The 25139-nt window shown below is 53.1% G+C and overlaps 8 protein-coding genes across 8 annotated transcripts; 3 read left to right on the plus strand and 5 right to left on the minus strand.

Moving 5' to 3' along the window:
• Positions 1–122: 122 nt before the first annotated feature.
• Positions 123–1849, minus strand: CKM354_000283300 (uncharacterized protein; the record flags this gene model as incomplete). Its single annotated transcript, XM_044798003.1, has 4 exons — positions 123–486; positions 539–1591; positions 1649–1661; positions 1717–1849. The coding sequence occupies 4 exons, from the start codon at positions 1847–1849 to the stop codon at positions 123–125; spliced, it is 1563 nt and encodes a 520-aa protein (XP_044653938.1).
• A 1723-nt stretch (positions 1850–3572) lies between these two features.
• Positions 3573–4928, minus strand: CKM354_000283400 (uncharacterized protein; the record flags this gene model as incomplete). Its single annotated transcript, XM_044798004.1, has 1 exon — positions 3573–4928. One exon carries the CDS (start codon positions 4926–4928, stop codon positions 3573–3575), a length of 1356 nt encoding a protein of 451 aa, XP_044653939.1.
• Positions 4929–5430: 502 nt separating this feature from the next.
• Positions 5431–7589, minus strand: CKM354_000283500 (uncharacterized protein; the record flags this gene model as incomplete). The annotated part of the gene is made up of 4 exons (XM_044798005.1): positions 5431–6022; positions 6121–6693; positions 6741–7013; positions 7066–7589. The coding sequence occupies 4 exons, from the start codon at positions 7587–7589 to the stop codon at positions 5431–5433; spliced, it is 1962 nt and encodes a 653-aa protein (XP_044653940.1).
• An 845-nt stretch (positions 7590–8434) lies between these two features.
• Positions 8435–9101, minus strand: CKM354_000283600 (uncharacterized protein; the record flags this gene model as incomplete). The annotated part of the gene is made up of 3 exons (XM_044798006.1): positions 8435–8704; positions 8753–8941; positions 9006–9101. 3 exons carry the CDS (start codon positions 9099–9101, stop codon positions 8435–8437), a joined length of 555 nt encoding a protein of 184 aa, XP_044653941.1.
• A 565-nt stretch (positions 9102–9666) lies between these two features.
• CKM354_000283700 (uncharacterized protein) lies at positions 9667–12389 on the plus strand (the record flags this gene model as incomplete). Its single annotated transcript, XM_044798007.1, has 3 exons — positions 9667–9781; positions 9849–11719; positions 11772–12389. 3 exons carry the CDS (start codon positions 9667–9669, stop codon positions 12387–12389), a joined length of 2604 nt encoding a protein of 867 aa, XP_044653942.1.
• Positions 12390–13330: 941 nt separating this feature from the next.
• Positions 13331–16423, plus strand: CKM354_000283800 (uncharacterized protein; the record flags this gene model as incomplete). Its single annotated transcript, XM_044798008.1, has 1 exon — positions 13331–16423. One exon carries the CDS (start codon positions 13331–13333, stop codon positions 16421–16423), a length of 3093 nt encoding a protein of 1030 aa, XP_044653943.1.
• A 1770-nt stretch (positions 16424–18193) lies between these two features.
• Positions 18194–18796, minus strand: CKM354_000283900 (uncharacterized protein; the record flags this gene model as incomplete). Its single annotated transcript, XM_044798009.1, has 3 exons — positions 18194–18321; positions 18368–18575; positions 18629–18796. 3 exons carry the CDS (start codon positions 18794–18796, stop codon positions 18194–18196), a joined length of 504 nt encoding a protein of 167 aa, XP_044653944.1.
• Positions 18797–20201: 1405 nt separating this feature from the next.
• Positions 20202–23710, plus strand: CKM354_000284000 (uncharacterized protein; the record flags this gene model as incomplete). Its single annotated transcript, XM_044798010.1, has 6 exons — positions 20202–20697; positions 20759–20841; positions 20910–21846; positions 21914–22551; positions 22604–23308; positions 23549–23710. The coding sequence occupies 6 exons, from the start codon at positions 20202–20204 to the stop codon at positions 23708–23710; spliced, it is 3021 nt and encodes a 1006-aa protein (XP_044653945.1).
• Positions 23711–25139: the final 1429 nt, after the last annotated feature.

A 25139-nucleotide genomic window follows, 5' to 3' on the forward strand; every position in this document is an offset into this window, starting at 1 on the left:
AGGTGAATTCTTCATGCCCTTCGTAAACAATGGTGTGACTTGCTCTTCGATGCTCATCTCAATACTCGTACATCTACCAAGCATATTGTGTCGCGTATCCTTCTGTGCAAACGTCCGTATCATCAACCAGCTCTCTCTGCATGTAGGATCTCGACTCCTGCCTTCGCACTAGATATACTCTTGCTCTTCTCCGCAATCTCCGCTTCATCTCCCACAAGCGCATCAGGCCCATCGAATACGACGGCCATGTTCTCCAAACTGTGACCACGGGTCTCGGGGTAGAAGAAGAATGCTGTAACACCGTATGCGACGATGATGACGACGAAGACGAGGTAGTACTTCCATCCAATGGCATCGAGTGCGATCGGGTTGACGAAGGTGTTGAAGACGATGGAGACAACGACTGTCAGGCCCATCACGGAAAGACCGCGACCACGGAGGTTGTAGGACCAGATTTCTGCTGGGTAGGAGACGACGAGTGGTGTCCTGTACAGCATCGTTAGCTTATATCGAACGAGTCGAGGAAGATAGAACTCACAAGGCAATATCGTAACCTGCAAAGAAGATGAACAGGAAGGGGATCACGGCTGTACCAACGGAAGAACTTTCAGACTGCGCAAACGTTGCTGATAGTGCTGTGGTGATGACATAGCCGACCAACATGATGGCTGCCGATGCGAGAAATAGGAAACGTCGTCCGAGTTTGTCGACTGAGAAGGCGGCTGTCACGGACCAGATGAGATTCCAGATCTGGAGACAAGCAGAGATGAGGGTCACATCGCGTGTGCTTGTGATGCCAATGCTGTTAAGGATGATGGGCAGATAGTAGCTGACGACTCCATTGCCGGCCCATTGAGAGAAGAAGGCGAGCGAGATCGTGATGAAGAGTCGATGTCTGTTGCCTTTGGTCCGTGTCATTTCCATGTAGCTTGCTGATCGGGCAGCTTCTCGCTCGAGCCGAAGTGCGGTCGAGATCTCCACGAGCTCATGATCGATCAGCGCCGGGCTTTCATGGCCTCCATGTGCGCGGTAGAGGACTTCTCGAGCTTGTTCCACACGGTCGACCGATATCAGCCATCGAGGGCTTTCTGGGCAAAAGAAAAGCCCTGGAAGAGCGATGATAGGGATCAGAACTTGGAGGATGGTGGGGATTTTCCACGACCAGTTTCCGATCATGTTCCTAGTGCCGAAGGTGACGAAAGCTCCGATGGTACCTCCCACGTACCATCCACAGTTGTAGAGCGCACTGGCGATACCTCGATGCGGAGGATACGCAATCTCAGTGATCAACATGGCGACAATTCCCGAGAACCAGGCACTGGCGCATCCAACAAAGAATCGCTGAAGAACGAAAAGGTAATCATGATTGCCCGCGGTCAGACTGACACCGAGCCCCATGAAGACGTATCCTATGTAGATGCCGTTTTTCCTTCCGTATTTGTTCGCAAACCACACCGAAATGGGGTAGTTGATACCGTTGCCGATCCAGTAGATAGCGGACATGAATCCTAGCCACGCGCCCGTTGGCTCGTCCATAAAGTCTTGCCATTGGTACAGTGCCTGCAGTCCGTTCATAAGACTTCCATCGTATCTGTACACAAGTTCAGCATGCTGCCTCTCCTCGAGATGCGCTCAAGGAATCACGAACCCGTTTGCGGAGGCTGGAATGTGCGTCAGTGGTCATTCAGCTGAAAGTTCCCAATGTCCAGCACTTACCGAACAAGACCAAGCTCAGAATACTGTAGTTGAGTTTGATCAGATAGGGCTTCGTAAACCACGGTTTGTTGTCACTTGGGAGCAACGCAAGAAGCGCGTCGCCATTGGCGTTTGCAGGTGCCTCATTACCCATGACTGCAGGCTCAGCGCAACTCCGAGAGTCGTCGAGACGTGCTCGTGCAGCGCAGAAGGTATGGTGTTCTTTGAGTGTCTTGCTTCACAAGTAGTGCCTGGACATAGCTGCGATGAAGACGGGCAGTGAAAGGGGAGATATAGACCGGTAATACGGGCCGCGCACCCAGGTAGTTCTGCTTGCTGGCACGTCTCTAGACCTCCCGTGGCGAGGCTATGGACAGCCAAGGCGCCTGCCCAGAATCTCCAGATGTTCACTGGTGAAGATGGAGAGCGCCAGACCTTGAATAGGAAAGCCGTCCACGACACCTCTTCGGCCGAATTTCGAAGGTGTTCAGCCACGGCGCAGAGGTCTATGTACCTTGATATGTTCAGTAATCCAGCAATAGATGCAATTGGCGTTGGCAAAGCTGCTTTGATGTCAACCCTCTCTCTACTGTGACATGAGCAGAGATCTTCTGTCAGTCGAGGCCTCCAGCATAATGCCTCGTGGCAAAGGACTCTACGGGGCCTTCCCTTGTTCCCACGCTATTGCCATGTTCCGAAGCGCTGGATTTATGCAGAATCGTGGGGCGGATAAAGGCTGGCGTAACGTCGGGCAGTTCAATGCAGCATGGCATGATCGTACAGATCGCTTACGCCCAGTTTCCGGAACGAGTCAGGAACGCGTGACAGAATGTCGAACCAAGCGAGGCTGAGCTGCTGCCCGAGACGGCAGTTGTGCCCACTTTGGTGGTGTTGTAGCAGCAGCAGCGGCACAGATGAAGTGGTGAGATCGGGGATTGCCTTGCCGTCAGTGGCCGAATGGCTCGGCAGACCTGCTGTGGAAGGTCGTCCGAGTCGCGCCGGGGCATCTCGGTAGAACACTGTTCCCTGCCCCAGACAACCACACTTCACAAACCGAGCAAACCGAGCGTATCGCGTCTTTCCATCTCATACTGCAGGTCCAATACTTCATTTGCATCCGTACAGAGTCAGAAAGCGCGTAGTGCACGTCGCCTGGAGGCAAGATATGAAGCAACGAAGCCTACCACTGCTGTGATGGCTGAAATTGCCTGCACTCTCATCGGCATTTCAATGGGCATATACACCGTACCGATGTGCCTACGGTCGCGGCACTGATATCGAAAAGGTCAAACATATACGGCGCGAAGATGATGGCTTCTTGACGCAATCGTGTCTCAGGAACAGACTTACTCCTTGTAGAAGCTAGCCCGCCACGGCCTATGTCTGGCCTTGTGCCTCAGTGCGCTACCGTGGACCTTGGCATCGCCGGAGCAACGGTCATTCATGGCATCATGACTGCTAGAGATTACGACACTTATCTGTCCAGCCAAGAGCATACGACCGACCATGGGCTCATCATGCATCCTCTTTTTGCGTGATCTCCCACGAACTCGAAAGCCTTCTACATACATCTAAGGACCTGAACCGGAACGCAATTCTCATGGTGACCGCATTGTCGACACGGGGGCTAGTTGCGGACAGCAGAATAGAAAGTCGGAAAATGCACAATTTACTATCTCTCTCGCGAGATTGATCCTACAATTATGTCGCTTGTCGAAACAGAGCGCCTTAGCTGCGCTGCATTACGTGGAGATACGATGATCGAAAGGGCACTCGAGTTACTTTCAGTCTCCGATGCTAGGGCGGTCGCTCAGCCATCTCATGCGACAAAGTTCACAACTACTTCCGATCCTGTTCTCCAGTCCACGCCGTCGATATCAATAGAAATACTTCACCACACCACTGGGCAATCTCTGCCCCTTCGTGCCCTCTTTCTCGAACCACTCCATCGCCTTCTCCGCCTCTTGATCCGCATCATACCTATACCAAAACTCCTGATGCTCCCTTCCCCAGGCCCTTACATTCATGGGCATGAGCGGTCCGTCATAGTATTCTCTTAACTTTCTCTGGTATTTCTCCCCATCGAGAACACCATCTTTCATATGATAGAACATGACGTTCGAGTACAACTGAGTGACATTTCCGCGCGGAAGTCGAAGATCATTGTACAACTGGCAGCGCAGAGCAATATCAGTCGAGGCTGAGCAGGTATTTCGGAAGAGTGTCGCGAGTGATTGCGCGTCTTCAATGCCGAGACAACCGCCTTGAGCGTGGGTGGGCTGAAACGGATGGGCGGCGTCGCCGATGAGGATGGCGCGGCCGTTATTGTAGCGAGAGATTGGTTCGCGGAGACTGATGGGGAAGCATTTGAAGTCCTCATCGCTCGAGGCGGCGTTGACCACACCGCGCCAGAAGGGATGAAGGTCTTGAGCGTCTAATACGGAAAGGACTTCAGCCTTGGTCGCAGGAGACGACCAGCCTTCGTCGCTTTCGTGGCCGGGGCGGGTGCTGTGGAAGACGGCAACATTCATGATTTCGTCAGAAGAGCAAGGGTAGGTCATAAAGAAGAGGCCGTTGTGCGTTGTGCTGTAGAAGCCGCTGGGTTGGTTCTGGAATTGACTCCAGATGAGAGGGTCATCTCGGAGGCGCTGCATGGGGATCAGGCCGCGGAAGACAGATTTACCTATCTTCTGAGGGACGACATCGAGGCCGCTGACTCCCTTTACAAGTTCACTTCGAATGCCGTCAGCGACGACGATGAGGTCGTGCTTGACGGAGGCGCCGTCTTTGAAGTTGAGGAGGCCATCTCCACAGCCCAGATCTACCACTTCTTTTCCGAGCAAGATCTCCACCCCCAAGTCTTCTGCCATGGTTCTCAACCCTCGATGAAGATCCACGCGATGGAAAGCATTGAAATTGTGACCAAATCTCTCTGGCACATCTTGAAACCCGAATTGATATTCCACGTCGAGGGTCGCGGCATTCACCATTCGAACTAGCAGCTTGTCTGTTTCGCCATACGCTTTGGCATCGAATCCCCAACGGTCGAGGATTCGGTTTGCGTTCGGCGTAAGAGTGATTGCTGCGCCGATTTCGTTCTTGAATGTGGACTTCTCGTAGATCTTGACGATGTTGAATGAATCTGAACGTTTGAGGGCTATGCTTGCTGAGAGTCCTGCTATTCCGGCGCCGATGATGGCGACATCAAGTGGTGGAGGCGTTTCAACAGCCATTATCGTATCTGCGTGGTTATGCGCTTGCTAAGCTGTTCAACTGGAAGTCCTACGTGCGCGAGACTAAAAAGGAAGAAGATATGTGCCCACGCAGCACCCTGTGGGGAACAGTCGCAGACAATAATCATGGTCTCACTTCCCCACTCGCAACAGATCTTCAAGGTGCTTACAAGATTGCGGAGCTTCGCAAGCGAAGGATCTTTCGTCACACGAGAATGGGGACCCGAATCCTGATGGAAGCTTACTAGTATAGTAATCCTGTGGACTGCATTCAGTTCTTGTGTTTGTTTTGTCTTGTCTGGTTAGCTGCTCGCTCTATCGCCGCAAAGCAGAATGGAAACCATGATTGACACTGCGTACTTCACCCGTGCACTCGAATACTTCCCGCTCCCGTTGTCTCTGTTTTATGCAGCGTACGAAAGGCACTCTGGCTTGCGAAACGAGATAGTCGCGGACCCAAGTCCGCGGCGAGAGAGCAACGATGGTCGTTTCCTGTCCAAAACTAGTCGCGCTGCTCAAATTTGTGATCCAAGCCAGAGTCCGGCATAGACCTCCCCGAGGAGACCCAGGACATCTCAGCAACGTCCCGTTCCTGCTTGAACACCACATCCTCTTTGCTCAATTCCACTCCTCCACCTTCGGAATCTACCGCCTCGCGCTTGCCTTTCACAAATACGTCCAAGCTCACCCAGTCTTTGATACCTCGATTATGCTTGTCATAGTGATCACCCACGTGCTGAATCCTCATCTCCGTTACCAGTCTCGCCATAGTCTTGTCCGTTCGTCTACGTGTCAGAAGATCATCCGAGTCCGATCCCAGCCGAGCTTGGACCTGCGCAACCTCCTCGTCACATTGAACTATCGCAACACAAAATCCGCACCAGAAAGACGCCCCAGTCTCGCCTTCCATCTCACGGCTTGAAGGCCCCGGTTGGCCCGAGTTCACATTTCGTCCTGGTCCTCGCAGCTGTCGCTGTCGTGAGCTCTGATGCTGCGTGGACTCATGCCGTTTCCAATCATTTCTGGACCCAAAATCTTTGTTGCAGCGTGGGAATGTACAACCGTAAGGTCTTGTGTGTCGTTTAAGGTGTTTTCTGTCGGACGAAGAAGATCGCGTTGTTAGTGATGGCGCTCGGCGGTGCGTAGAGTGAGTGCTGAATATGGAGAGTGTGAGGTGGGGGCAGTACAGTACTTTAAATCGCATTCGCGCTTGTACGGCTTGAAGCAGTTCGGACATGGATGGTTGCCAGATTCAGTTTTGATCTGGCGCGGAGATCTTTCTCGAGAAGATGCTGGAAGGGGCCGTGGAGAGTTCAGACTGGGTTGACTCGCAATTTGGGTTTGCGACCATTGTAGACTGTTGGTGACGGCCAGATTGTCAACGTGCGGATCTTCGCTGGCCTGTTCCGCGGGTATCATGTAGTATTGTGATGTTGAAAATGAGCTCAATGTGGGCTGTTCATGCACTTCTTCCATGATGTTACCGATGGGTATTGGCCAGTAGGCATGCTCGTTGTGCTGCATGTCAATCTGACTCCCCATCGCTGCTAGCGGGTCTTCGGGAATCCCAGTCGCCGGAAACAGTGACGGAAACTCGTCTTGAAAGTGGTTCTGGTGATGTGCGTCGTCGCTTGGTTGAGCAGAACGCCAACCTGCGTCTACCGGACCTGTTGGAGTGAGGTCCTGAGGCATTTCCGCAAAGCTAACCACGGACTGCTCCTCGATATCGGCCGTGGTAGCATCATCTGGTCGCTGGGTCTTCGATCTACATTGCGTCAGCGACAGTGTATTCAAATGAGGTCGTACACGTACATATCAAGAAGGTGTGCCTCATCGCATCTCGGATGTCTGCGCCGTATATGGGCTTTGAAATTGTCTCGTCGTGGCCAGAACTTTCGATCTCTGCCTTCTGACCTTTGTACGCACTCCTGACATATGTAGCCAAAGACACTGCCTACTGAAGGTCGGAGGCTATGGACACTCTTGCGGTGTCGTTCCAGGTCGTTAAGAGTAGCAAAACCATCCTTTCTGGTGCAACCAGCTGCCTCGCACTTCCAGCGTCTCAGGTGAGTCTCTGCGTGCTTCCTGTGCCTCAGTCAATATCTCCACGCCGCACTGTGCTCATGGGCATACATACTTAGCGTCTGAATGATTCTTTGGCAATCGTTGGCAGTGTTGGCACGGCGTAAGGCTTGGTTTTCGAGAATCTCGGCGAATTCTTGGGACAGCTGCGGTGTCGGAGACTATCGTCCGCGGTGGTGGCGGCCATGTCGAGGTATTGTCCAGAACCTGGTCCCAATGGATTGTATCACCAAGACCACTGGGTTTGCACGCGAACGTGTCCACGTCAAGATATTCTGCACCAAAGGACACAGGCTGTGAGACATAGCCCGAGTCTGCATCGGACGGATTCTGAGAGGGGTTACGTCGCATTTGAATACCTGCACTTCCCGTCTGGAGAGGCTCTGTTCTGGCATACGGCCTCGAAGACATCTCATGCCACGCACTAGCTGATAGCTGCTGAAAGAGCATTTCGTCCTGCCGCTGGCCGTTCCATGGCTGAACTTGCTCTGACTTGGTGAGTTGCTCAACGGGAATATGGCTGGCGTCGTCAGCTAATGGATGCAACATTGACAGATCGAAGCCTCCTTGATCAGGCATGTGATGTTGTTGACCGCGGCCCCGCTGATGTTGAATAGGATACATAGTGCTCTACGCACTAGTTGTATGCCTTGTATAGTGCGAGGATACGATCCCGAGAGGCGTGTCGATCGGACTTATTCTAATATTTAGCAAGACTGAACCTCTTCTTGCTTTGGAATCGGATGATAGCGCATGGCTCGACCCCTCCGCCGTGTACGACAGAAAAGAAGGCAACCACCTCGCTCACGCTAAGCATGCATAAGGGCGTTAGAGGATTGCGTTCCTATTGGCCAATTCATGCATAACTCAGAGGCCGCACTGAGCAGTTGTCAGTGACGCTTCACAGTGCGCACGAAGGAATCTTGGAGGTGCCGCCAACGCCCATGATCGTGTAACTTTGCACCATTGACGCGTTGACCGGTTGATCGTGGCGCATGGGTTGCCAAGCTGTTAAAGCATCGAGACTGTGGCAGGACAGGGCCGGCAAGTGCAGCCGTGCGGTTGCATGCATAATCAGTCGACAGCGCCTCCGAAGCAGGCTTGCCGTCAAGAGTAGGCGTCGCATATGTCGTGCGCTCTGATCGGGCAATGGTCAGCAGAAGCAAGCGTATTGAAATGAAGGGCGTGTCTGTGTCGTCTCTGACAGGTTTCAAATGCAGTTTGCTTGACAGTGTTGTCGCGCAAAGACAGCAGGCGACGTGATGAGCACATTGCACAAGTTCTTTACAAGTTGATCAGCAGAGTGGGGACTTGCTGCCAATGTACAGCGGTACCTAAAACAGCGAACCGGGTACACAACCACTCGAGGCTGCTGTCAGAAGACCGGAGCGACTGCCGACGTTCGTGTGATGTTTAGAACATCATCAAGCACTCTTAGGTTTGTCGAAATTCCAGCCGTTCAGGTAACCACAGCCATGACACAGATAGTTGGCAAACGCCAACCAGCCCAGGTACGGAGCGAGCAGCCAGCCAGCGGTCTCGTCCACTTGGCCCCAGATGTAAGCAAGGTACCCAACCGTGCCAGTTAAAGCGATGATATCAGCGCTCGCCGCTACAGGCTTCTTGAAGCCGAAGAAAAGTGGCGTCCAGGCCAAGTTGAGGACGAGTTGGATGGTGTAGAGAGTTGCTCCATGCTGTGCAATGTAAGCAGATGTGTTTTGCTCGATCAGCATTGTAGCTACCTTTGCGAGATCAACTACGCGAGGATCGATGCTGGCGGTGCCGATGGTCCACGCGCGGTAGGCAGCATATCCCATAGCACTGTACAATGCAGTCCAAACGGGACCGAAGACCCACGGGGGCGGCCTCAGAGGAGGCTGACGTAACGCTGCATACGACGCTTTCGTCTCAGATGGAGAGATAGCGAAGCCCTGCGTGAGAATTGAGACTGGTTAGATGACCGGGAGATGGAGCTGGCAGGTGGCTGATTCTCACAATGGCGGTGCCTGCGGCGACGGGCAGGAGGATGGCGGCAGCCGGCTGCTCGAAGAGAAACGCTGGCAGCGTCAGAGACGGGATGTACGTTGTCATCTTGGTTGATGATGTGGTGTTCGTTTGCGCAGAACAACGCGGAAATCGATATGCGACTTTCCTCGGGTCGGCGACGCGTTCGTTCGTTTCGGGTCTGTGCTGTGCTTGCTCTCCCCAGACGGGCAGGTCCGAGACAGCTGAGGCGTCTCCCCATCTCACCACCGACGCTCCCTCGCTCGTCCTCCGCCGCCCTCCTCTCCTCCGGCCACAGCACCACCGCTCATCGGTTGCTGCCGCCGCTCCATTCTTGCCAATCATTGTTCGTACGGCCCCCTTCCACTGTCGTCATCATCTTCATCGCCCTGCACACTTCATTCATTCCGCCCGTCACATTGGGCGCTTGTCTCTACTGCTTGCTGCACTCCATTGTCATCCCTCCTCCTGCATCGCTTGTTCTAACTTGGCCGCAATGGCAGTCCAGTCCCGCCTCCGAACGCCCCTGCGACTCTCTCCGCTCCCAACAAGACCTCCGACTGCAGCACATCGACTGACGCGGCCCGTGGATCGCGTCGCGTGCGCTCCCAAGGGATAGAAGTGGTAACTGATGGCGGAAGCTTAAGACAACATGGAAGACGAGTATTATGGCAATGGCAGGACGCCTGTCCGGGAGTCACCACCCCCAGCCTCCAGAGAGTATCGCTCAGCCAACGAGCCCTACCGAGAGAGGCGCCGCTCACCAGGTCAGCGATTCAATTTTCTGGTCCGCGCGTTCGATCAACGACCTGCTAACATCACGGTGTGCTACAGACCGCCGACGTGATCGACGTCGCTCGCGCTCACCTGCAGCGATAGATCGCTATCAACCGGATCGCCAACGTGATGACTACTCTTACAGCTCTCGTGGCCGAGATGAGCCACATCATCAGCGACGTCGCTCGTCTCCTCAGGCCATCGATCGATACGTACCAGGCGAAAGACCAGAGCACGCGCCCGTCCTCGTTAACCCACTGCCCGATCCAATGAAGCTGGACTTCCAGGTCGGCTTTACGTGGTTCGCGGAATGGTGGCGCACCGAACAGCGCATCAAGGAGGAGAAGGAGCGAGCGAAGACAGGGCGTCCTCCGCCACGGTTACGCGGCGAGCGCGAAACCAGGGAGGATCGCGACGCCGAGCGGCCCAAGATACAAGCTGCGTATGACCAGTACAAGGAGAACCTGCAGCGCGCACAAGCTCAGACCTTCGTGCGCCTTCACAAAGGGGAGGATTGGTTTCGAGAGCGCTACGTTCCTGAAGTTCGCGATCCATTCCGGCAGAAGCTTATGGACTACCGCAAAGGGCTGTTCGCGCAGTGGGAGCACGATCTGACCACTGGCGTGTTTGACGAGTTCACATTGGAGGGCATCTACAAGTCGGAATCCAACGGTCTGGGTGGCATCATGGAGCGTGAAGAGGGAGAGACTAGTGCGGCGGCCGAAGTGCTGGGTGTTGGTGACTTGCTTCCATCGAAGGGAGGTGACTTGCGCGATCCCGCGTCAATGCAGCCGACCCTGCTCATTAAGACCATTGCTCCGACTGTCACGCGTGACAAGTTTGAGATCTTTGCCAAAGAACATCTCGGTGAAGGAGCATGTGGCTTCAAGCATCTATCTCTCTCCGATCCAAACCCACTCAAGAAGTGCCACAGGATGGGCTGGATCATGTTGAACCCGGCTCCAGAGGAAGATGAGAATGGAATTGAGGCAGAAGCGCCGCAGGCGGAAGCCGCACCTACCGAGCGCGAGGAGGGCGAAGCTGCGAGCACTGAGGCAACAAACGCTCCCAAGACGCCCAGCGAGAAAGCTCTGGAGAAGATTAACGGCAAAACCATAGAGGACCCCGAGCGTGGCAACTTTACTGTACACTGTGGTGTCCACCGTCCACCGGATGCACCGCGGAAGAAGGCATTGTGGGACTTGTTCTCCGCATCCGAGCGCATTGCACGGGATCTCGAGCTAGCCACACGCCTCGTTCGCAAGCTTGACAACGAGCTTGGTGATGAGATCTTTGGCGTCGCTAAGATTGAGGAGCGAGTTCATGAACTGTCAGAGCGTGGTGCGCTGAAGCCTGAAGTGCAGTCCAAACCTCCACAAGACTCCGGCGCCATGGATGCGGAGATGGAGGAGGGCGAAGAAGACGACGAGGGTGTGATCGATGAAGATGAATCAGACGACGAGGAGCTGCTCGTAAAGAAGAAGAAGTTGGATCTTCTGGTCGAGTACCTACGCCGGGTCTACAACTTCTGCTTCTTCTGCGTATTCGAGTCCGACTCAGTGCATGAGCTGCAGCGCAAATGTCCTGGTGGTCATTTACGAAGACCAAGGGCAAGCTTGACCTCGGCCGCGAAAGAGACTGCGCGTGCCAGTGCATCTGGCGAAGCCTTCCCGCTTCGTAAGAAGGCTGGTGGCAAAGGAGAAGGAGATGATGAGCAAGACATGGACATCAAGGAAGAAAGCCCCGTGGAAGAGAGGAAGGGGGTCATGAAGCCGAACATGAAGACGACGCAGCAACTGCAACGCGCCTACAACTGGGTGAAGACCTTCGAGGAGAAGATCCTGCAGATTCTGGAGCCCGACAACGTCAACATACGCAAGCTTGGTGGCACACCTGTGGAAGAGGGCGTTGAGAAAGAGCTGGCCAAGGTAAGCAGGGAAGCTCCCCCCCATCTACCCGCAATACTAACACTTGTCACAGTTCGTCCTTCAAGAAGACGTGAACAAGTTCCGCTGCAAGGTACCGGAATGTACCAAGTTGTTCAAAGGCGTGGAGTTCTGGCGCAAGCACGTTGAAAAACGTCACGCTGATTTCCATGAACGCGTTCGCAACGAGGTCGAACTCGTCAACACATACGTGGTCGATCCGGCACACATCGCGCCTAGCAGAAGCGATGCAAATTCCAACGGGCACTTCCCACTCAACAACAACGCTCCAACCGGCACGCCGCGAGGTTTCCAGCTGAATCAGCAATACCCAATGGGATTCCCAATGGCTGCTGGTGCCGCAGGCATGCCGGCCATGTTTGGACAAGCGATGGGTGTGCCAGGTGTCTGGGCGCCTGGGGCTGCAGGTGTTGGGCCGATGCGCACCAACAATCGCGCTTTCATGCAAAACGGCGGGTATCGCATGCCCGGACCATATGCTCGCAATGGCAGAGGCCGTGGTCCGTCCATGAGCAATGGTCGTCCGATGGGCATGATGGAAGGTGGTGCCGCTACCATGGGCCCGAATGAAGCTGTCGTCGGCCGCAGTCTGCGCAGCTACGAAGACTTGGATGCAGACAAGGGTGAAGGCACGGGTGAACTCAACTATTGAGGACACTGTACGCATGATCTGGGTGGCATACATGGCGTAAAGGAGGCGGGAAAGTAGAAAGCAGACATCAGACCAGATCCCAGTGTAGGTATTAGAGGAACAAAAGAAACGCACGCTCAAACAACCTTGGACGAGAAGACCTCGCGCACGTGACTGCTTAGTCAGATCATCCCAGAGTGAGACTGGAAGCCCGCACCTTTTGACACAACCCTTCAATCATCTCTGCCAACATGGCCTCCATCAGCTCACCGCGTCGCGCCTGCTTAAAATCAGAGTCGATGAGGTCTCGCAACGAGAATAGCACCGGGGAACTTTCGCCATCGTCTCCGGCTGTTGTTGTCGCGCGGGCGGCAAATCAATCTCGACGGGCGCTTACGCTCGTCGCACAACTGCGGCTTGATTGGCAGGACGTCGCTGCAGCACCTGGACTTTCAGACTCGCTATGACTTTTTCTACTATTTTCGCAACTCTCAACACAAGCTGGATTTCTGACACGGCAGGTTTGCAAGGTTCCACAATGGAGATTCAATTTGCGCGGTGGGCGGTTGTTGCTTGAGACGAGAGGCGAGACTCTGGTTCGCACTGGTTCCACGCATTGGTCTCGAGTATTGTGGGCGCACCATTGCGCGTGGTTGCTAAATGAGATGGCAGAATGGTGGGACGAGGCATTGGTATTGCAGCCTGGTTTTTCTTTCTTGTTCTGATCTTTTTGTTCTTTCTCATCTACATCACGTTCAGATTGCGCGTTTCTTCTCTCTTTTGTCTGTTCTGCGATTTCCTTGGGTGCGGGCTGGCTTCGCTTCTCTTTGTCTTTACTTGCGATTCCCTATTCTCATTGGAAGCCAGTTGGACTATCCCAGATCGCCAGCGAAAAAGCACAACAGAAGGCGCCGGCGCCGTTGTTTGGTCATTCGTTTTGATTTCGAGGAACACAGCACAAGATGTTCGGCCAGCGATCACGATCATCGCATAATAAGAAGAAGAAGGCTACGCGCGGCAAATTGAGCATCGATACGACTTGCGCTGTACAGAAAACGGTCTTTCCTTACGAATCACGCATTCCGGAGTTGAAGTTTGTGAGCTTTGAAGAGTCGCATGCGAGGACTGAGGCGGTAGAGGTTGGTCAGCTGGGTGGCAAGACGCCTGTGTACGCTGGTGCCGAGAAGGTGGTTGCAACCGGTTTGCAAGGGCATCAACCTTCGGTGCGGAGCCTGCGTGGCGATGTAGCAGTTGCTACGCCAGCAGTGCAAGATGGACAGGGTATCGGTGGATTGTATTCGAAGAGAGGCCCGGCCTCGAGAAAACCGGAACCTTTGAAGATTGATCGCGCTGCAGCGGATGAGCAAGAAACGGCCTATGGAATGGAAGTCGCCACGCCCAGGATCGTCATTACACCAGCTCGAGATGAGTTTCGCAGCTCGCAGGCCGTGCAAGTCAAAGGACGACGACCGGCTTCGAGCGTGTACTCTCGCTACACTAATTGCATGTCTACGTCGACAGCGCCACCAGTTCCACCTCTGCCCTTCACAGGCACTGGATCAGCGGGTCTCAAGTCACGGTTCTCAGCTGTGACTGCGACAACTACATTCGAGGATGTCTCACCCTTGGACGCTACCGAGAAGCCATGTCCTCTTCCGACCCCTGGTCTCCCGACGCCTCGTCGCAGCAAAGGCTGGTGGACAATTCTCTCACCTTTCTCTGCGAAATCCACGATTCAGTCATTTTGGCGGTCTCCGCCACCGGTTGCGGAGCGAACGCCGGTTCTGCAGCACGCTGCAGCTATGGGAGAAGCAGACCCGGCAGTCATGAGGGGCGGAGCTGATCGATCGAATGGCGATGTTCGATACTCGGCACCGTGCGAAGGTCTGACTGCGTCGACGAGTGAAAAGGTGCCGCAGAGATCTCTGACTTCTCCAGCAGCGTTGCATGGGACACCGAAGTTGTTTGACATGTATTTCATTCCGAGCACTGGACTTGCTGCAGCTTACTTTGACATCGCGCGTCGCTTTCCGAGCTGGTATCCTCAGGAGGATCAAGAAAGGAGCATGGTCTCGCCTGGATGGTCTCCTTCACAGAGCGTGTACACGTCGCCACACGGAAAAGATGGCCACTCATCTGACACAATAGATGCGGACGATGTCAGGACTACCGCACAGGGGACACAGGGAAAGACTCCGCCAGAAGGAACTCTTTCGCCGCCAGCAATGAGCGGTGCCAAAGGAGCAATTTTCACAACACCATCTGCTGACGAGCTCCGGACTCCTCCAGTGGTCAGATCGACGCCTGCTCGCGGCATGACACAGACGACGGACACTTCTTTCATGTCACCACTCTCAGCAACACCAGAAATTCAACAAGCCCACCTCGGTATGCCTATTGGACCAACTTCATCCTTCGGGGAACAGAAAGAGATCGCAGTATCACGCGCTCCAACCCCAAGTGCTCTCGACGAAGATGTCCTGCCACGAAAGGAGGAAGAGTACATACCTGCTCGCAGCCCTCCAGAGCCCAAGAGTGTCACAAGAATGCGAGTGACCCACACAAGACAGGATTCTTACGGGCTCGGAATCAGCGACGGTGGGAAGAATGAGCTCTTTCCCCCGCCGGTATATGTGGAAGAGCGGCCACAATTGGTGACAGACAGATTTGGTCAACTGACCGTCCGTAGCCCAGGAGACGACAAGCCAAGACCACCTTGGTACCGGCGGCATATTTGGCTGCTTTCATTCTTCGCGGGTGTACTTCTACTGGTCCTCATCATTCTACTGGTCATATTCGTCCCGCAGAAGCACACCGATGTGGCTGTTGAGGCTTCATGGCTGAACTTGACGGGATTCCCTGCCATTCCTATTGGCGTCAGCACGATAATCCAGCCAAAGATGAAGAAGTCCAGAGACACCTGTGTAAAAGGTCCGGTTTGGTCTTGCTCAGCGCCGCCCGCCTCGAACACTGGTGATCTTCCGAACTTTCGACTCGAGATTCGCTCCAAAAATATGACGAACAGCAACCTTGCGAAGAGGAGTAGCTGGAAGGATTATGTCTTTGCCTCGTTGCCAGCGCCACCCCACAACGATGATCGGATGTATCTAGGACGCACGACCGACAACGTTAGCGAGCCGTATGATGGCGAGGAGACGCCTTTCTACATCTCCTTGCTTGATGCTGTAGCTCTTCGACCGAGCTCGAAGTTGTTCAAACGCAGCTCCAACTTCAGCTACCCTTATCCCACTACTTCTGCAAGTAATGATGACGATAACGACGACTTCGACGACTCCAAAGATGATAAAAAGATCAAGACCGACACTTCCGCTTCATCGAACATACCCAAAGCCGCTGTCAAAATTGACGGCAAACCTGAAGACTCCACTCTCTACCCTTTTGTCACTGCTCAACCGCTCCGACTTTACAATCGCGGGCTCGACACCGAGCACTACAGTTTCTACACCTATTTCGAACGCTCCATCTACATCGACAACTCGGAGTCTTCCGGCTCTTCTCAACCTTGGAACACCACGAACAATAATAATATCACAACCAACGTTCCTCTCTCTTCAGCTTCCGCAGTCTGCACCTTCTCTCAAACCCGACTCTTGATCAAAATTTGGACGAGAAAAGAACTTCTCAATAATGCGACAATCTCCTCCTTCGCCAACGGCTCTACTGTAGCCGGATCATCTACTGCGAACTCCATGACTTTTCCGGGAAGCTTCCCATACCACGTTACTGTCACGATTGACAGGCATGGTGGCTTGTCTGCGAAGGACAAAGCGGTGTATTGTTATGGTATTGAGGAGGGAACAGAGATCGTGGATTCGAGCGTGAAGAGTTGGATTTGGGAGGATCGTGGCGTTGGAGGGAAATTGGTCGATGAAGCTGAGGTGCCAGGCGAGAAAGAGGAAGGATTGGAGAGACGGGATGATGGTGAAGAAGAGGAAGAAAAAGAAGAAGATAAAAGCAGAGATAGTAAGGACGAGGGAAGTGGGATCGATGGAGGAACAGGAGGCTGCTCTTGTCAGTGGGACAGCGGCGATTGAGCAGGTATGGCTTGGATTCTAATACAACTAGAGCACCGCGGCATTCCTCCCATGCAGTTTCAAGACAGTCATGTCCAATTCAGAATTCTAGCCAATCAATCGTAGTGAACCCAGGTTCCCAAGTTGGTTTCCGTGCAGCACCCAGAACTAGGGCATGTCTGGCACATCTGAACATGCGCACACTACCGTTAGCTTTCTGTCCCATCTACAAGAAAGACCGCTCTTCAGGGAGCAGTTGATACGTACATTCTGGTTGATGCCGCCCTGGCTGTCATCGTTGAGCTCTCCACTGCGCGACGCGCATTGCGACGCGCCGTCGCAGACCACGTGGTATCTGTCGCCGTCATATCCATCGTATATGTAGTCGGCAACCTGTTCGTAAAACGTAGCCTCGTTAGCGAAAACCGATCCTCTAGATGCTTGCTTCGCACGAGCGGATAGACTGACGTATCGGCATGAGGCACCGATGCCTTTGCCTGAGCATGCTCGCACTTGGTCGGCCTGGTGCTTTTCGTACCAGCCATCCTGGGCCTGGACAACACCAGCAGCGGCGGCCACGAGGGCGAGAATCGATGATAGTTGCATGGTGTAGGGTAGCAATTGATCGAAATAGCAGAGGAGGGATTGATGAGTGTGGTTGTGAAATGGCAGGTTTGCGGTGTTCGTGCCGGAGGGAGAAGCAAGTCCGAGCAACGAGAATATGTACTCTCTGTGAGCCGATACTACCGTGATGTGGCTGTTCCGTGCATTGAAGCCGCGAGAATACCAAGGTCGAGTTCTTGTAGTCAGGGCTTACTACGCCTATACGAGACTAGATTTCCCTCCTTGTTTCACGTACGCAAAGCATTGCCCGTTTTTCCGGTAGAGTGTTGATTGCATGAAGCATTGGAGGATGGTTTGGGCAGGTGCCTTACCAAATCTATGAGGTCTAGCAAGGATCATCTTTGCTTGGCTGCTGCTAGTAGGGAGTTGCATAGAATCTGGGTCTCGTAGGTGCTAGCATTCCACAGTCTATGCTTCGAGATCCGAGATATTGCCAGGTTGTGCAGCACCAATACGGCCTAGACCGCGCCAGGAATTTGTAAGGTGTTTACCCATAGCCTGCGCATAGAGAATCATCTCCAATGGTTAGTGCGAATTGAGAGGCTGAGGGGCTGTACGAGGCACAGTGCCTAGTCTTGCAATTTGGAATCAGGGCTTCGGTCGACGTCGGAACGCAGGTAGTGCAATAGCATCCATAGTCGAGAACAATAGATTTGGCCAAAGCGACGATCAGGACCACGCAGACCACTCCGTTTGAGGTCAGAACTCGTATGCCTCCTCCTTGTGCGTGCCGCGGTAAAGGTGTCGCGTGTTCGTCTGCTTCGCGCGAACGACACTGCTTCTGTTCTTCGAGTGGTGGTGCGGGAGGCGCAAACTTGTTTCAGCAAATCTCCGGGCCAGCACGTTGAACTTGTATCAAATTTTCCACAGGAATAATGAATGGTAGGATTGACGTGGAGAGTTGGGAAGGACTTTGGGGGGGGCGTCAATTTTGAGGTTCAATCCTTCCGGAATTTGTGGCCAATCACGACTCCATGTGCTCTGCGTCACATGATGCCGGAGCAATTTCCGTCTGACTGCTGCTCACTGCCAACCTGGCTGTTTCTATCATTTACACAACACGACTAGAACTCGCATCAACTGCATCGCCGTCTATTTTCAGTGCTCGAAGATGCAGATGGATTTCTCGACTCGGGCCTACGTTCGAGCTCCTTCCCGCGTTCGACGCTAGCCATTATTTTCTGGTTCACTGAAGTGCCCAAGACACGGTCCGACCATGAATGACTTGATGTAGGAAGCGATGTGGCAATATCTCTGAGCGACGTATGCCTCGGTTGAGTTCGCGCCGGGGATGTCTGCTGGCGTCAGCGTGATCAGCACAAATGGGTCCGTCAAACTCACGAAAAACGAGCTTCCCATTGCCCTTCTCGCAATCCTTGTGGTCCCAGGCCCGGATCTCGCAGTTATTCGCAACACCACTGTCGGCCGGCAGGAAGTAGTTCACGCCAGCAGCAACGTCCGGCGGCTCATTAAAGGTATGGCACTCCAGCTTGTTTACCCGCACGTCTCCGCCAATTTTTTCACCCCCACAGGCGAAGTGATCCTTCGACTAAGCAACGTGAGCTGATATTCAATGAAGAAAAGCATTGCACAGATGCCTACCTTCCAGCGCCTCACGGTCGTTTGATAGCGATGCGGATGCGTGATCTTGTCGCCGTTCCAAAAGAAAGGCTTTGCATTGTCTGTTTCTGAGTCACAGCCAGGCTCGTACTTTCCACACCCTACCGAGCCTGCGCCGTCTGGAGGGGGCTTCTTCTTCTTCTTGCCCATGACGGAAGCATCAGCAGAGAACAGCAGAAGGTTGATCGCCAAGAAAACACATTTTGACCAGCGCATGATTGTTGTCGTCTCGCACACTTCCTTCACAGGCGCAACGGTGAAAATGCGATTCGAAAGTGCCGGAAACTGCAGCATTTATTGATCAGAACCGATACTGAAAGGGCGCAAAGTTTGGTTGGAGCCCTTGCTTTCATGTCATTCCTTTCCGATGACTCTGCTTCGCTACGAAGCTCCGAGAGGGCAGCAATTCCCAATGGAGAGCTGCAACCTCGAAATGAGGACTTCATTTTGGAGCTGAGTATGTTGGTAACCTATAACGTTGCATGCGGCAGTGATTCAGCGACGATGAGCAACCTGCTGTCCTGTGGCACCGAGTCCATTGGCACAACAAACGCCCCACCGCGGAGTCACCGGGTAACATGGCAATAAAGTCAATTGATGTGGTCTCCAGCACCATCCATTTGCTACCAAAGTAAGGTTGAGCTCACAAGCAGAAACATCTGCATCCGATAGTCAACGATGCAGTTCTCCACATGCGGCCCTCTCGATAGGAGTAACACCTACTGTCGCTCGCAGGACTGTACGCAGCGAAGCACAACTTGTGCACCTGCAACATTAGTATTATTTACAGATATCCTCAAGAAGGACCTTGGTTCATGCGACAACTCCTTCGCGACAATGACACGGCATTCGCTGTGCTGTTCAACAGGATCCAATCTCGGCTTCGCCGGAGGCTGTACTGGTATCGATCAGATGATGCTGCTTGGTTTTCGACTCCTCCTCACCCAATCTAGCTACCAACTCCGCCGACAGCCGTGAAGCGGAGTATTTTTTGCTACCGACTGCTGCCGGTTACACGTTCAACTCAAAATGCTCCAATGCGAGGAAAGGAACAGTGGTCGACGTCCTGTTTTAGGGCGATGAGGAATATATCCAAACGATGGCACACTGCGCATCCAAGGGTAGTGTTCATTGAGCGCTCAAAATAGCCTATCCTCTTTCTCATATTGGCAAAGAAGTTCCATTGCAGGAAGAGTGGGACGTTTTGGACAGGTGCCACCTTTCTGAATTGGCACATATATACCCTGACCGATTGCATAGAATTACGCTCTTTGCAGCGCTCCGAGAGATTCACTTTGCACATGCACCGGACTACCTGTGCTCGGATATACTGACACTACAGTAACCCGCTCACGAGTCGAAGGACTCATATCTAGTATCACAATAGCCCTCGGAAGAATATCACGGAGTCATCCGTGGCATGGCCATCATGCGTTGCAGTACCCTTTTGGGGTTGCTGCTTTGGTGTTGTCATGCTGTTGCTCATGTTCCTGTCGGCCAGGTTGAGCTCCAAATCGTCAACTATCAATACCTCAGATATTCCGCCCAGGCGGCAATGGTTCAAGTTCTCGGGCAGGATCCTACTTTCGACACCTATTGCCGCTCCAACCCGGATTGCACGGAAGCTTTGCAATGCGCTCTATCGCATGAAGTTACCAAGATTGCTCGCCAAGACGGGTTTCGAATTGATCGCAGGGACAAGTTAGACGAAAAGTCCGTGGTCCCGAAGATGCTGAAAGGATCACGCATGGTTGCAGCAAGAACTATTGCTCACACCTTGCAAATTCGGAACGCAACTATGCCCTTGGCGGAGGGTGGCGATGGAAAATCTCAGGCAGACGCGATGGACAAGACACTCGGCATTTTAGTTCGCATGGCAGAGGAGGACAATTGGAGCCATAAAAAATTTAAGCACGCGATGGAAAAGTCTTCTGAGTACTACCGCGACATTTACAAAGACATGAAAGATCCCGAGGCCCGGAAAGCAGCGAGCAAAAGCACCTTCATGCAAGGAGTGATTGGGTACGGGGTTTGCACTGCAGACCCTTTCAGTAAGTTTACACCCTCGTATTGAGTTCAGATATGTGCTTACACAGCGATCTCTGTATGTAGTCTGCACGCTGCCACCTCACAAAAAGGAGTACCTCGCCAAGCTCATCAACTCGAATTTGGAGCCTCACGTACTCGAAGAGCATGTAAGTCTGCTGACACAATATGTCTCCATTCCCCGCGCCTCATACTTACCTTTGAGCGATTCTTACAGGATTGGCTGTACCGCGTGATGTTGGCAACGCGGCAAGGTGGACCGACCGATGTGTGGAAGGATTTCAAGATGCCTGACTTCAAGCACAAAGGCCAGACCAAAGACAGGTTGCAAAAATTCAGGGACGAGTTCCGCAACGACGCTTTGGTCAATGCCGAAAGTGTCAAAGCAATTGATCCCGACAGAGTCTATCACTTGGACAACGTCTTCGACCCCTTCTTTGGGCGCCTTCGCAGCTTCTCGGTGCAGCTCAATGATACACTCCCTATTCATGCTGGCCTACGTGATCTTGGCTTTCGAAGATTCACAGTTCTGAACGGAACGAGACACCCTTTGGATGCGCATTACATGCGCCTACCAGGAGACTTGCGCATTGAAGAAGGCACCCCCTGGCGCTTCCTGGACATGGGCAGATTCAACGCGAGTTTTCCTGTACCCGAGAAGCTCAACACTGGAGCTCAGAAACAAGTTGTAGGGCTTCCACGACTTCATACTTGGTTCACTGATAGCAGACATAGTCTTCTGCCCAGCACGTTGCAGCAATATGCCATTCCTACGAAGCTCAGAGACCGAGCTGAGCCCTCTCCTGTCGGCGAGGTATCAGGTGACGATGACCACACTCTAGATCCACAAGTGCTCAATAACACTGAGAGCACAAATGAGGCACTCCATTGGGCTGGACCAACATGGTGGCCGCCTGAACCGTTGATGAGAGAACTTGCTACCGGCCTTTACCGCGATTGGGCAATATTCAAAGAGAGCACAGTGCCAAATGGTTTTGCCAAAGCAGTCGATGACACCCTCGCGCACGCGGTTGACGGCGTTGCGGAAACGATGAGAGTCACTCGGTTCCCTGGGACGGGAGCATCGTCTGTGAGCAAACAAGTTTTCCAATTCTTGGGCGAGCGAGCTCGGGATGTGGCACTTGACGCTATGAGTGAGTGGAATCGCTAGGGAATATTGTTCCGTGAGCAGCACACTGACTTGTCAATTCTTCTGTCTAGATCTGCCTTTGGTGCGTGCTCTTCATCTTGGCACTGGACACACTTCCATGGTATCCACCGAACCACTTACTGAGGCTTCAACTGGCAGCTTGGCTATACGTTTCCAGGATGCCCACAGTCTAACCGATATCAAAGACACGAATGCCATGAGTCTATTCGATCACGCCGCTTCCGAGGGCTCGAACACCTTCTCGTGGCCGCGCTGGGCTGCCAACTCTCAAGAGTGGCAACAAGAAATGAAGTCGTGGAGATCACCCAGCACTCGCCTTATGGCAGGCGAAGCGGTCGAGACAGTGACCGAAGCGGAAGACGCGATACTTGCTGGAGCCATTGTTCGAGAGGCCGAGACCATCGCACAGCCGGCGCTACAGGGAGTGGCAGGCGCAGGAGGAGTTACGGCTCAGATGGAGGCCAGAGTGGCCGCAGCTGTGGGCAGTGAAGCCGCAAGATCCGGTGCCTGGGCTAGCCAGTTCGCGTTGAGGTGGACGGGATTCGCCGCAAAAGGGATCGGTGCTATTGGATTGTTGCTCATACCGGTGTTCATTGGGCTGGAGTTCATGGGCGACTGCAAACGCCCAGAGCGCTACACCTCAGAATGGAAAGGTAAAGGCACTTCGAAGATGCCGCTCGTGCAACCGGTAAGATCATATCCCTGTTTGTCCTTGACCTCTGGCTGACCTCCTCAATTAGTGCACCCATGCTTCTCTGACGCGATACACCTCCATCTACATTCCCAACAGTACAACGACAGTCTCCACGCCCGCCAGCAATACACCGTCGATCACCTTGAGTGAGGCTGTCCAGACAGTGTTCGTTCAGACTGTGGTTGCTACCGGGCTTGCCCACAAGATTCGCGTGGCCGGAAGAAGCGTTCAGCATATTCAGTCGTCTGCCGACTGTCTGGATCCCAAAACAGCATCATTGCCAGACGACCTGGTCTGGAAGCCGTTAGATGATGGGAGCAAGTGCTGGAGAGCTTTTCCCAAGGAATGCACAAGAGAAGGAAAACTCGACTCACTCCCGACAGAAGACGGTTTCCCGGTGTATTGCAAAGACCCCAACGCTATCACAGGGCACCACAAGGCCATGATCAACAATTGCTATGCTCATCCCCAGAGCCAGGCTTGTCAAACGATTTTCCTGGCGTCTTTCAAGTCAGATTCGACACCTCAAGTCACAACTATCGTGAGCAAGAACATGACCATGACGACCACTATCGCATACCACAACCAGACGGCAAACGTGACTCCCAAGGCTACTACTTCGACTGTCTCCTGCCGTGATCTGAGGTGGGACATGCCAGTTGGCTACACGACCACAACCAAGACCGGATCTCCCTGCCCCGTCAGGACCCCTTTCGAATGCACAGAGGAATGGTTCCATCAAAACACAAATGTGAGTGCAACCCTGACTGAGTAAATTTGCATCATGTAACACCCTTGCCCCATCTTTGCTTCTGCCTCTCCCCAGCACACCCCAATCCACAGCAAGTCACTTTAGTTCTGAGAGAGAAGTCTCTTGGCGACCCGAACAAACAGCCGAGGGCGTCAATGTTCGTTGTGTCAACGTCTTTTGTGCGGGCGTCAACGTAACTGCAAGTCTGAGACATATGCTGACTTTGATCGATTTTCCTAGTGGCTGCCAAAGGAGGTCAGAGCTCCTCGTTATTGTACCGAAGGCGATCCAACAGGACATCAGCGAGCTTGGAACGACGAATGTATCAAAGAGCCAGGTTCCAAGGAAAAATGGAGCAAGAAGTGTAAGAAGCAGTACATCGATCCGCCGAAGGAAGAGTGAGCATGAAAAAAAAAATCATTGGTCCACATCCAGGAAGAAAGGTTACAATAATGATCGCTTCTTGGTATGTGCTACTTGGCGAGGCAGATAATAATGTATAGCGCAGCATGAGTCGTAATAGTAATGCGTAGTGACGCGAATTTTCGCACATGATCCTGACATCATGACCTGCCTTTGCTCCTCTGTTCTTGCCTCTAATGAAATTGTGTCGTAGGCACTTTCACGATCAGGAAACGGCAAGTACGTTCTTCTGGATTAGAAGGGAGGACCTGCCGAATGTGGAGCAGGTGGGGACCTGCTCAACGACGTTGTTATTTTGACTTCAGCTTTCGAACAACAGAACGATCAGAACCACCTTACACGGCGGAACAGGTACAGTAATTGCATCCTTCTGGCGCCAAATTGGATGAACCTCCGACTTGCTCTGATTCCAGACAGGAGCGCTTAGCAGACCAGCTTGATGAGGAGCTCGATCTCCCTCGTTGAGTAGTGTGGATGGGATGCCTCATAAGAATTGCATCGACTTCTGTCGAAGACAACTATCATTGTTGCGAGGAGTCGCACGCAGTCTGATGTCTGGCTTGTGGCCGAGCGGATGTGGACCAGGCGAGCATCGACTCCATGACTTTAGGTGCAACAGCATTTGACAGTAAGAGCTACATGTGTGCCTACAGGGTTTTTGCAGTTCGCCGAACTTGCTAATCGCATACTGCAGTCCACGATCGTCCTCCGAGGTCGAAGTCTAGCACAAGATACTGATTTGGCCCTATGAAAAGGGCTTATTGGAGAAGGGCTTCTCGATATCTGCAGCTCTCGAGTTCGATCCGACATCACATGTCATTGCTGATGATGCCCACAGGATATAGTCACCTTATTCGCGACATCCGTGGGCTTCCGCTCGCTAGCTTCGGACGTTTACCTCCTCTTGATCAGGTGGTGGAGTCGAAGAACGGCATTGCTCAAATCAGCCAAGAACATGCGATAGTCATCGTGTGTAGAACGCATCGAAAGGACTCCTGCCAAAAGTGTTGTGCGATCGAAGACAGTATGTGATCCCTGTCTCTGTAGACTCCGAAGACGCCAGGATTGCTGGTATCGTGGACGGCATGCCCATGCCCATCACACGCAAAGGCAATAGTGCTCTGCTTTAGATGCCCTAGAACTTACGACAATGATGCCATCTCCACAAGTGAACTAAGTATGCGGGCAGAACATCCGGCGGAGGAAAGCAGAGCGGTTTTGATTACGAGGCCAGGATAGCCCCTTGTCAGCAACGGGGACGTGCCGCAGCGCGCTGATTACACATCGTGGAGTGAGAAAGATAACATAAGGTGAGAAGAACGAAACCTTATACCATGCTCTAGTACAGTCGACAGAGTTTCGAGGCTATGCTGGAGTGAACAAAAAATAGCTTCGCGAAAAGCCCCAG

This window comes from Cercospora kikuchii, assembly GCF_019650295.1.
Source record: "Cercospora kikuchii DNA, contig_00002, whole genome shotgun sequence".
NCBI classification, from domain to species: domain Eukaryota; kingdom Fungi; phylum Ascomycota; class Dothideomycetes; order Mycosphaerellales; family Mycosphaerellaceae; genus Cercospora; species Cercospora kikuchii.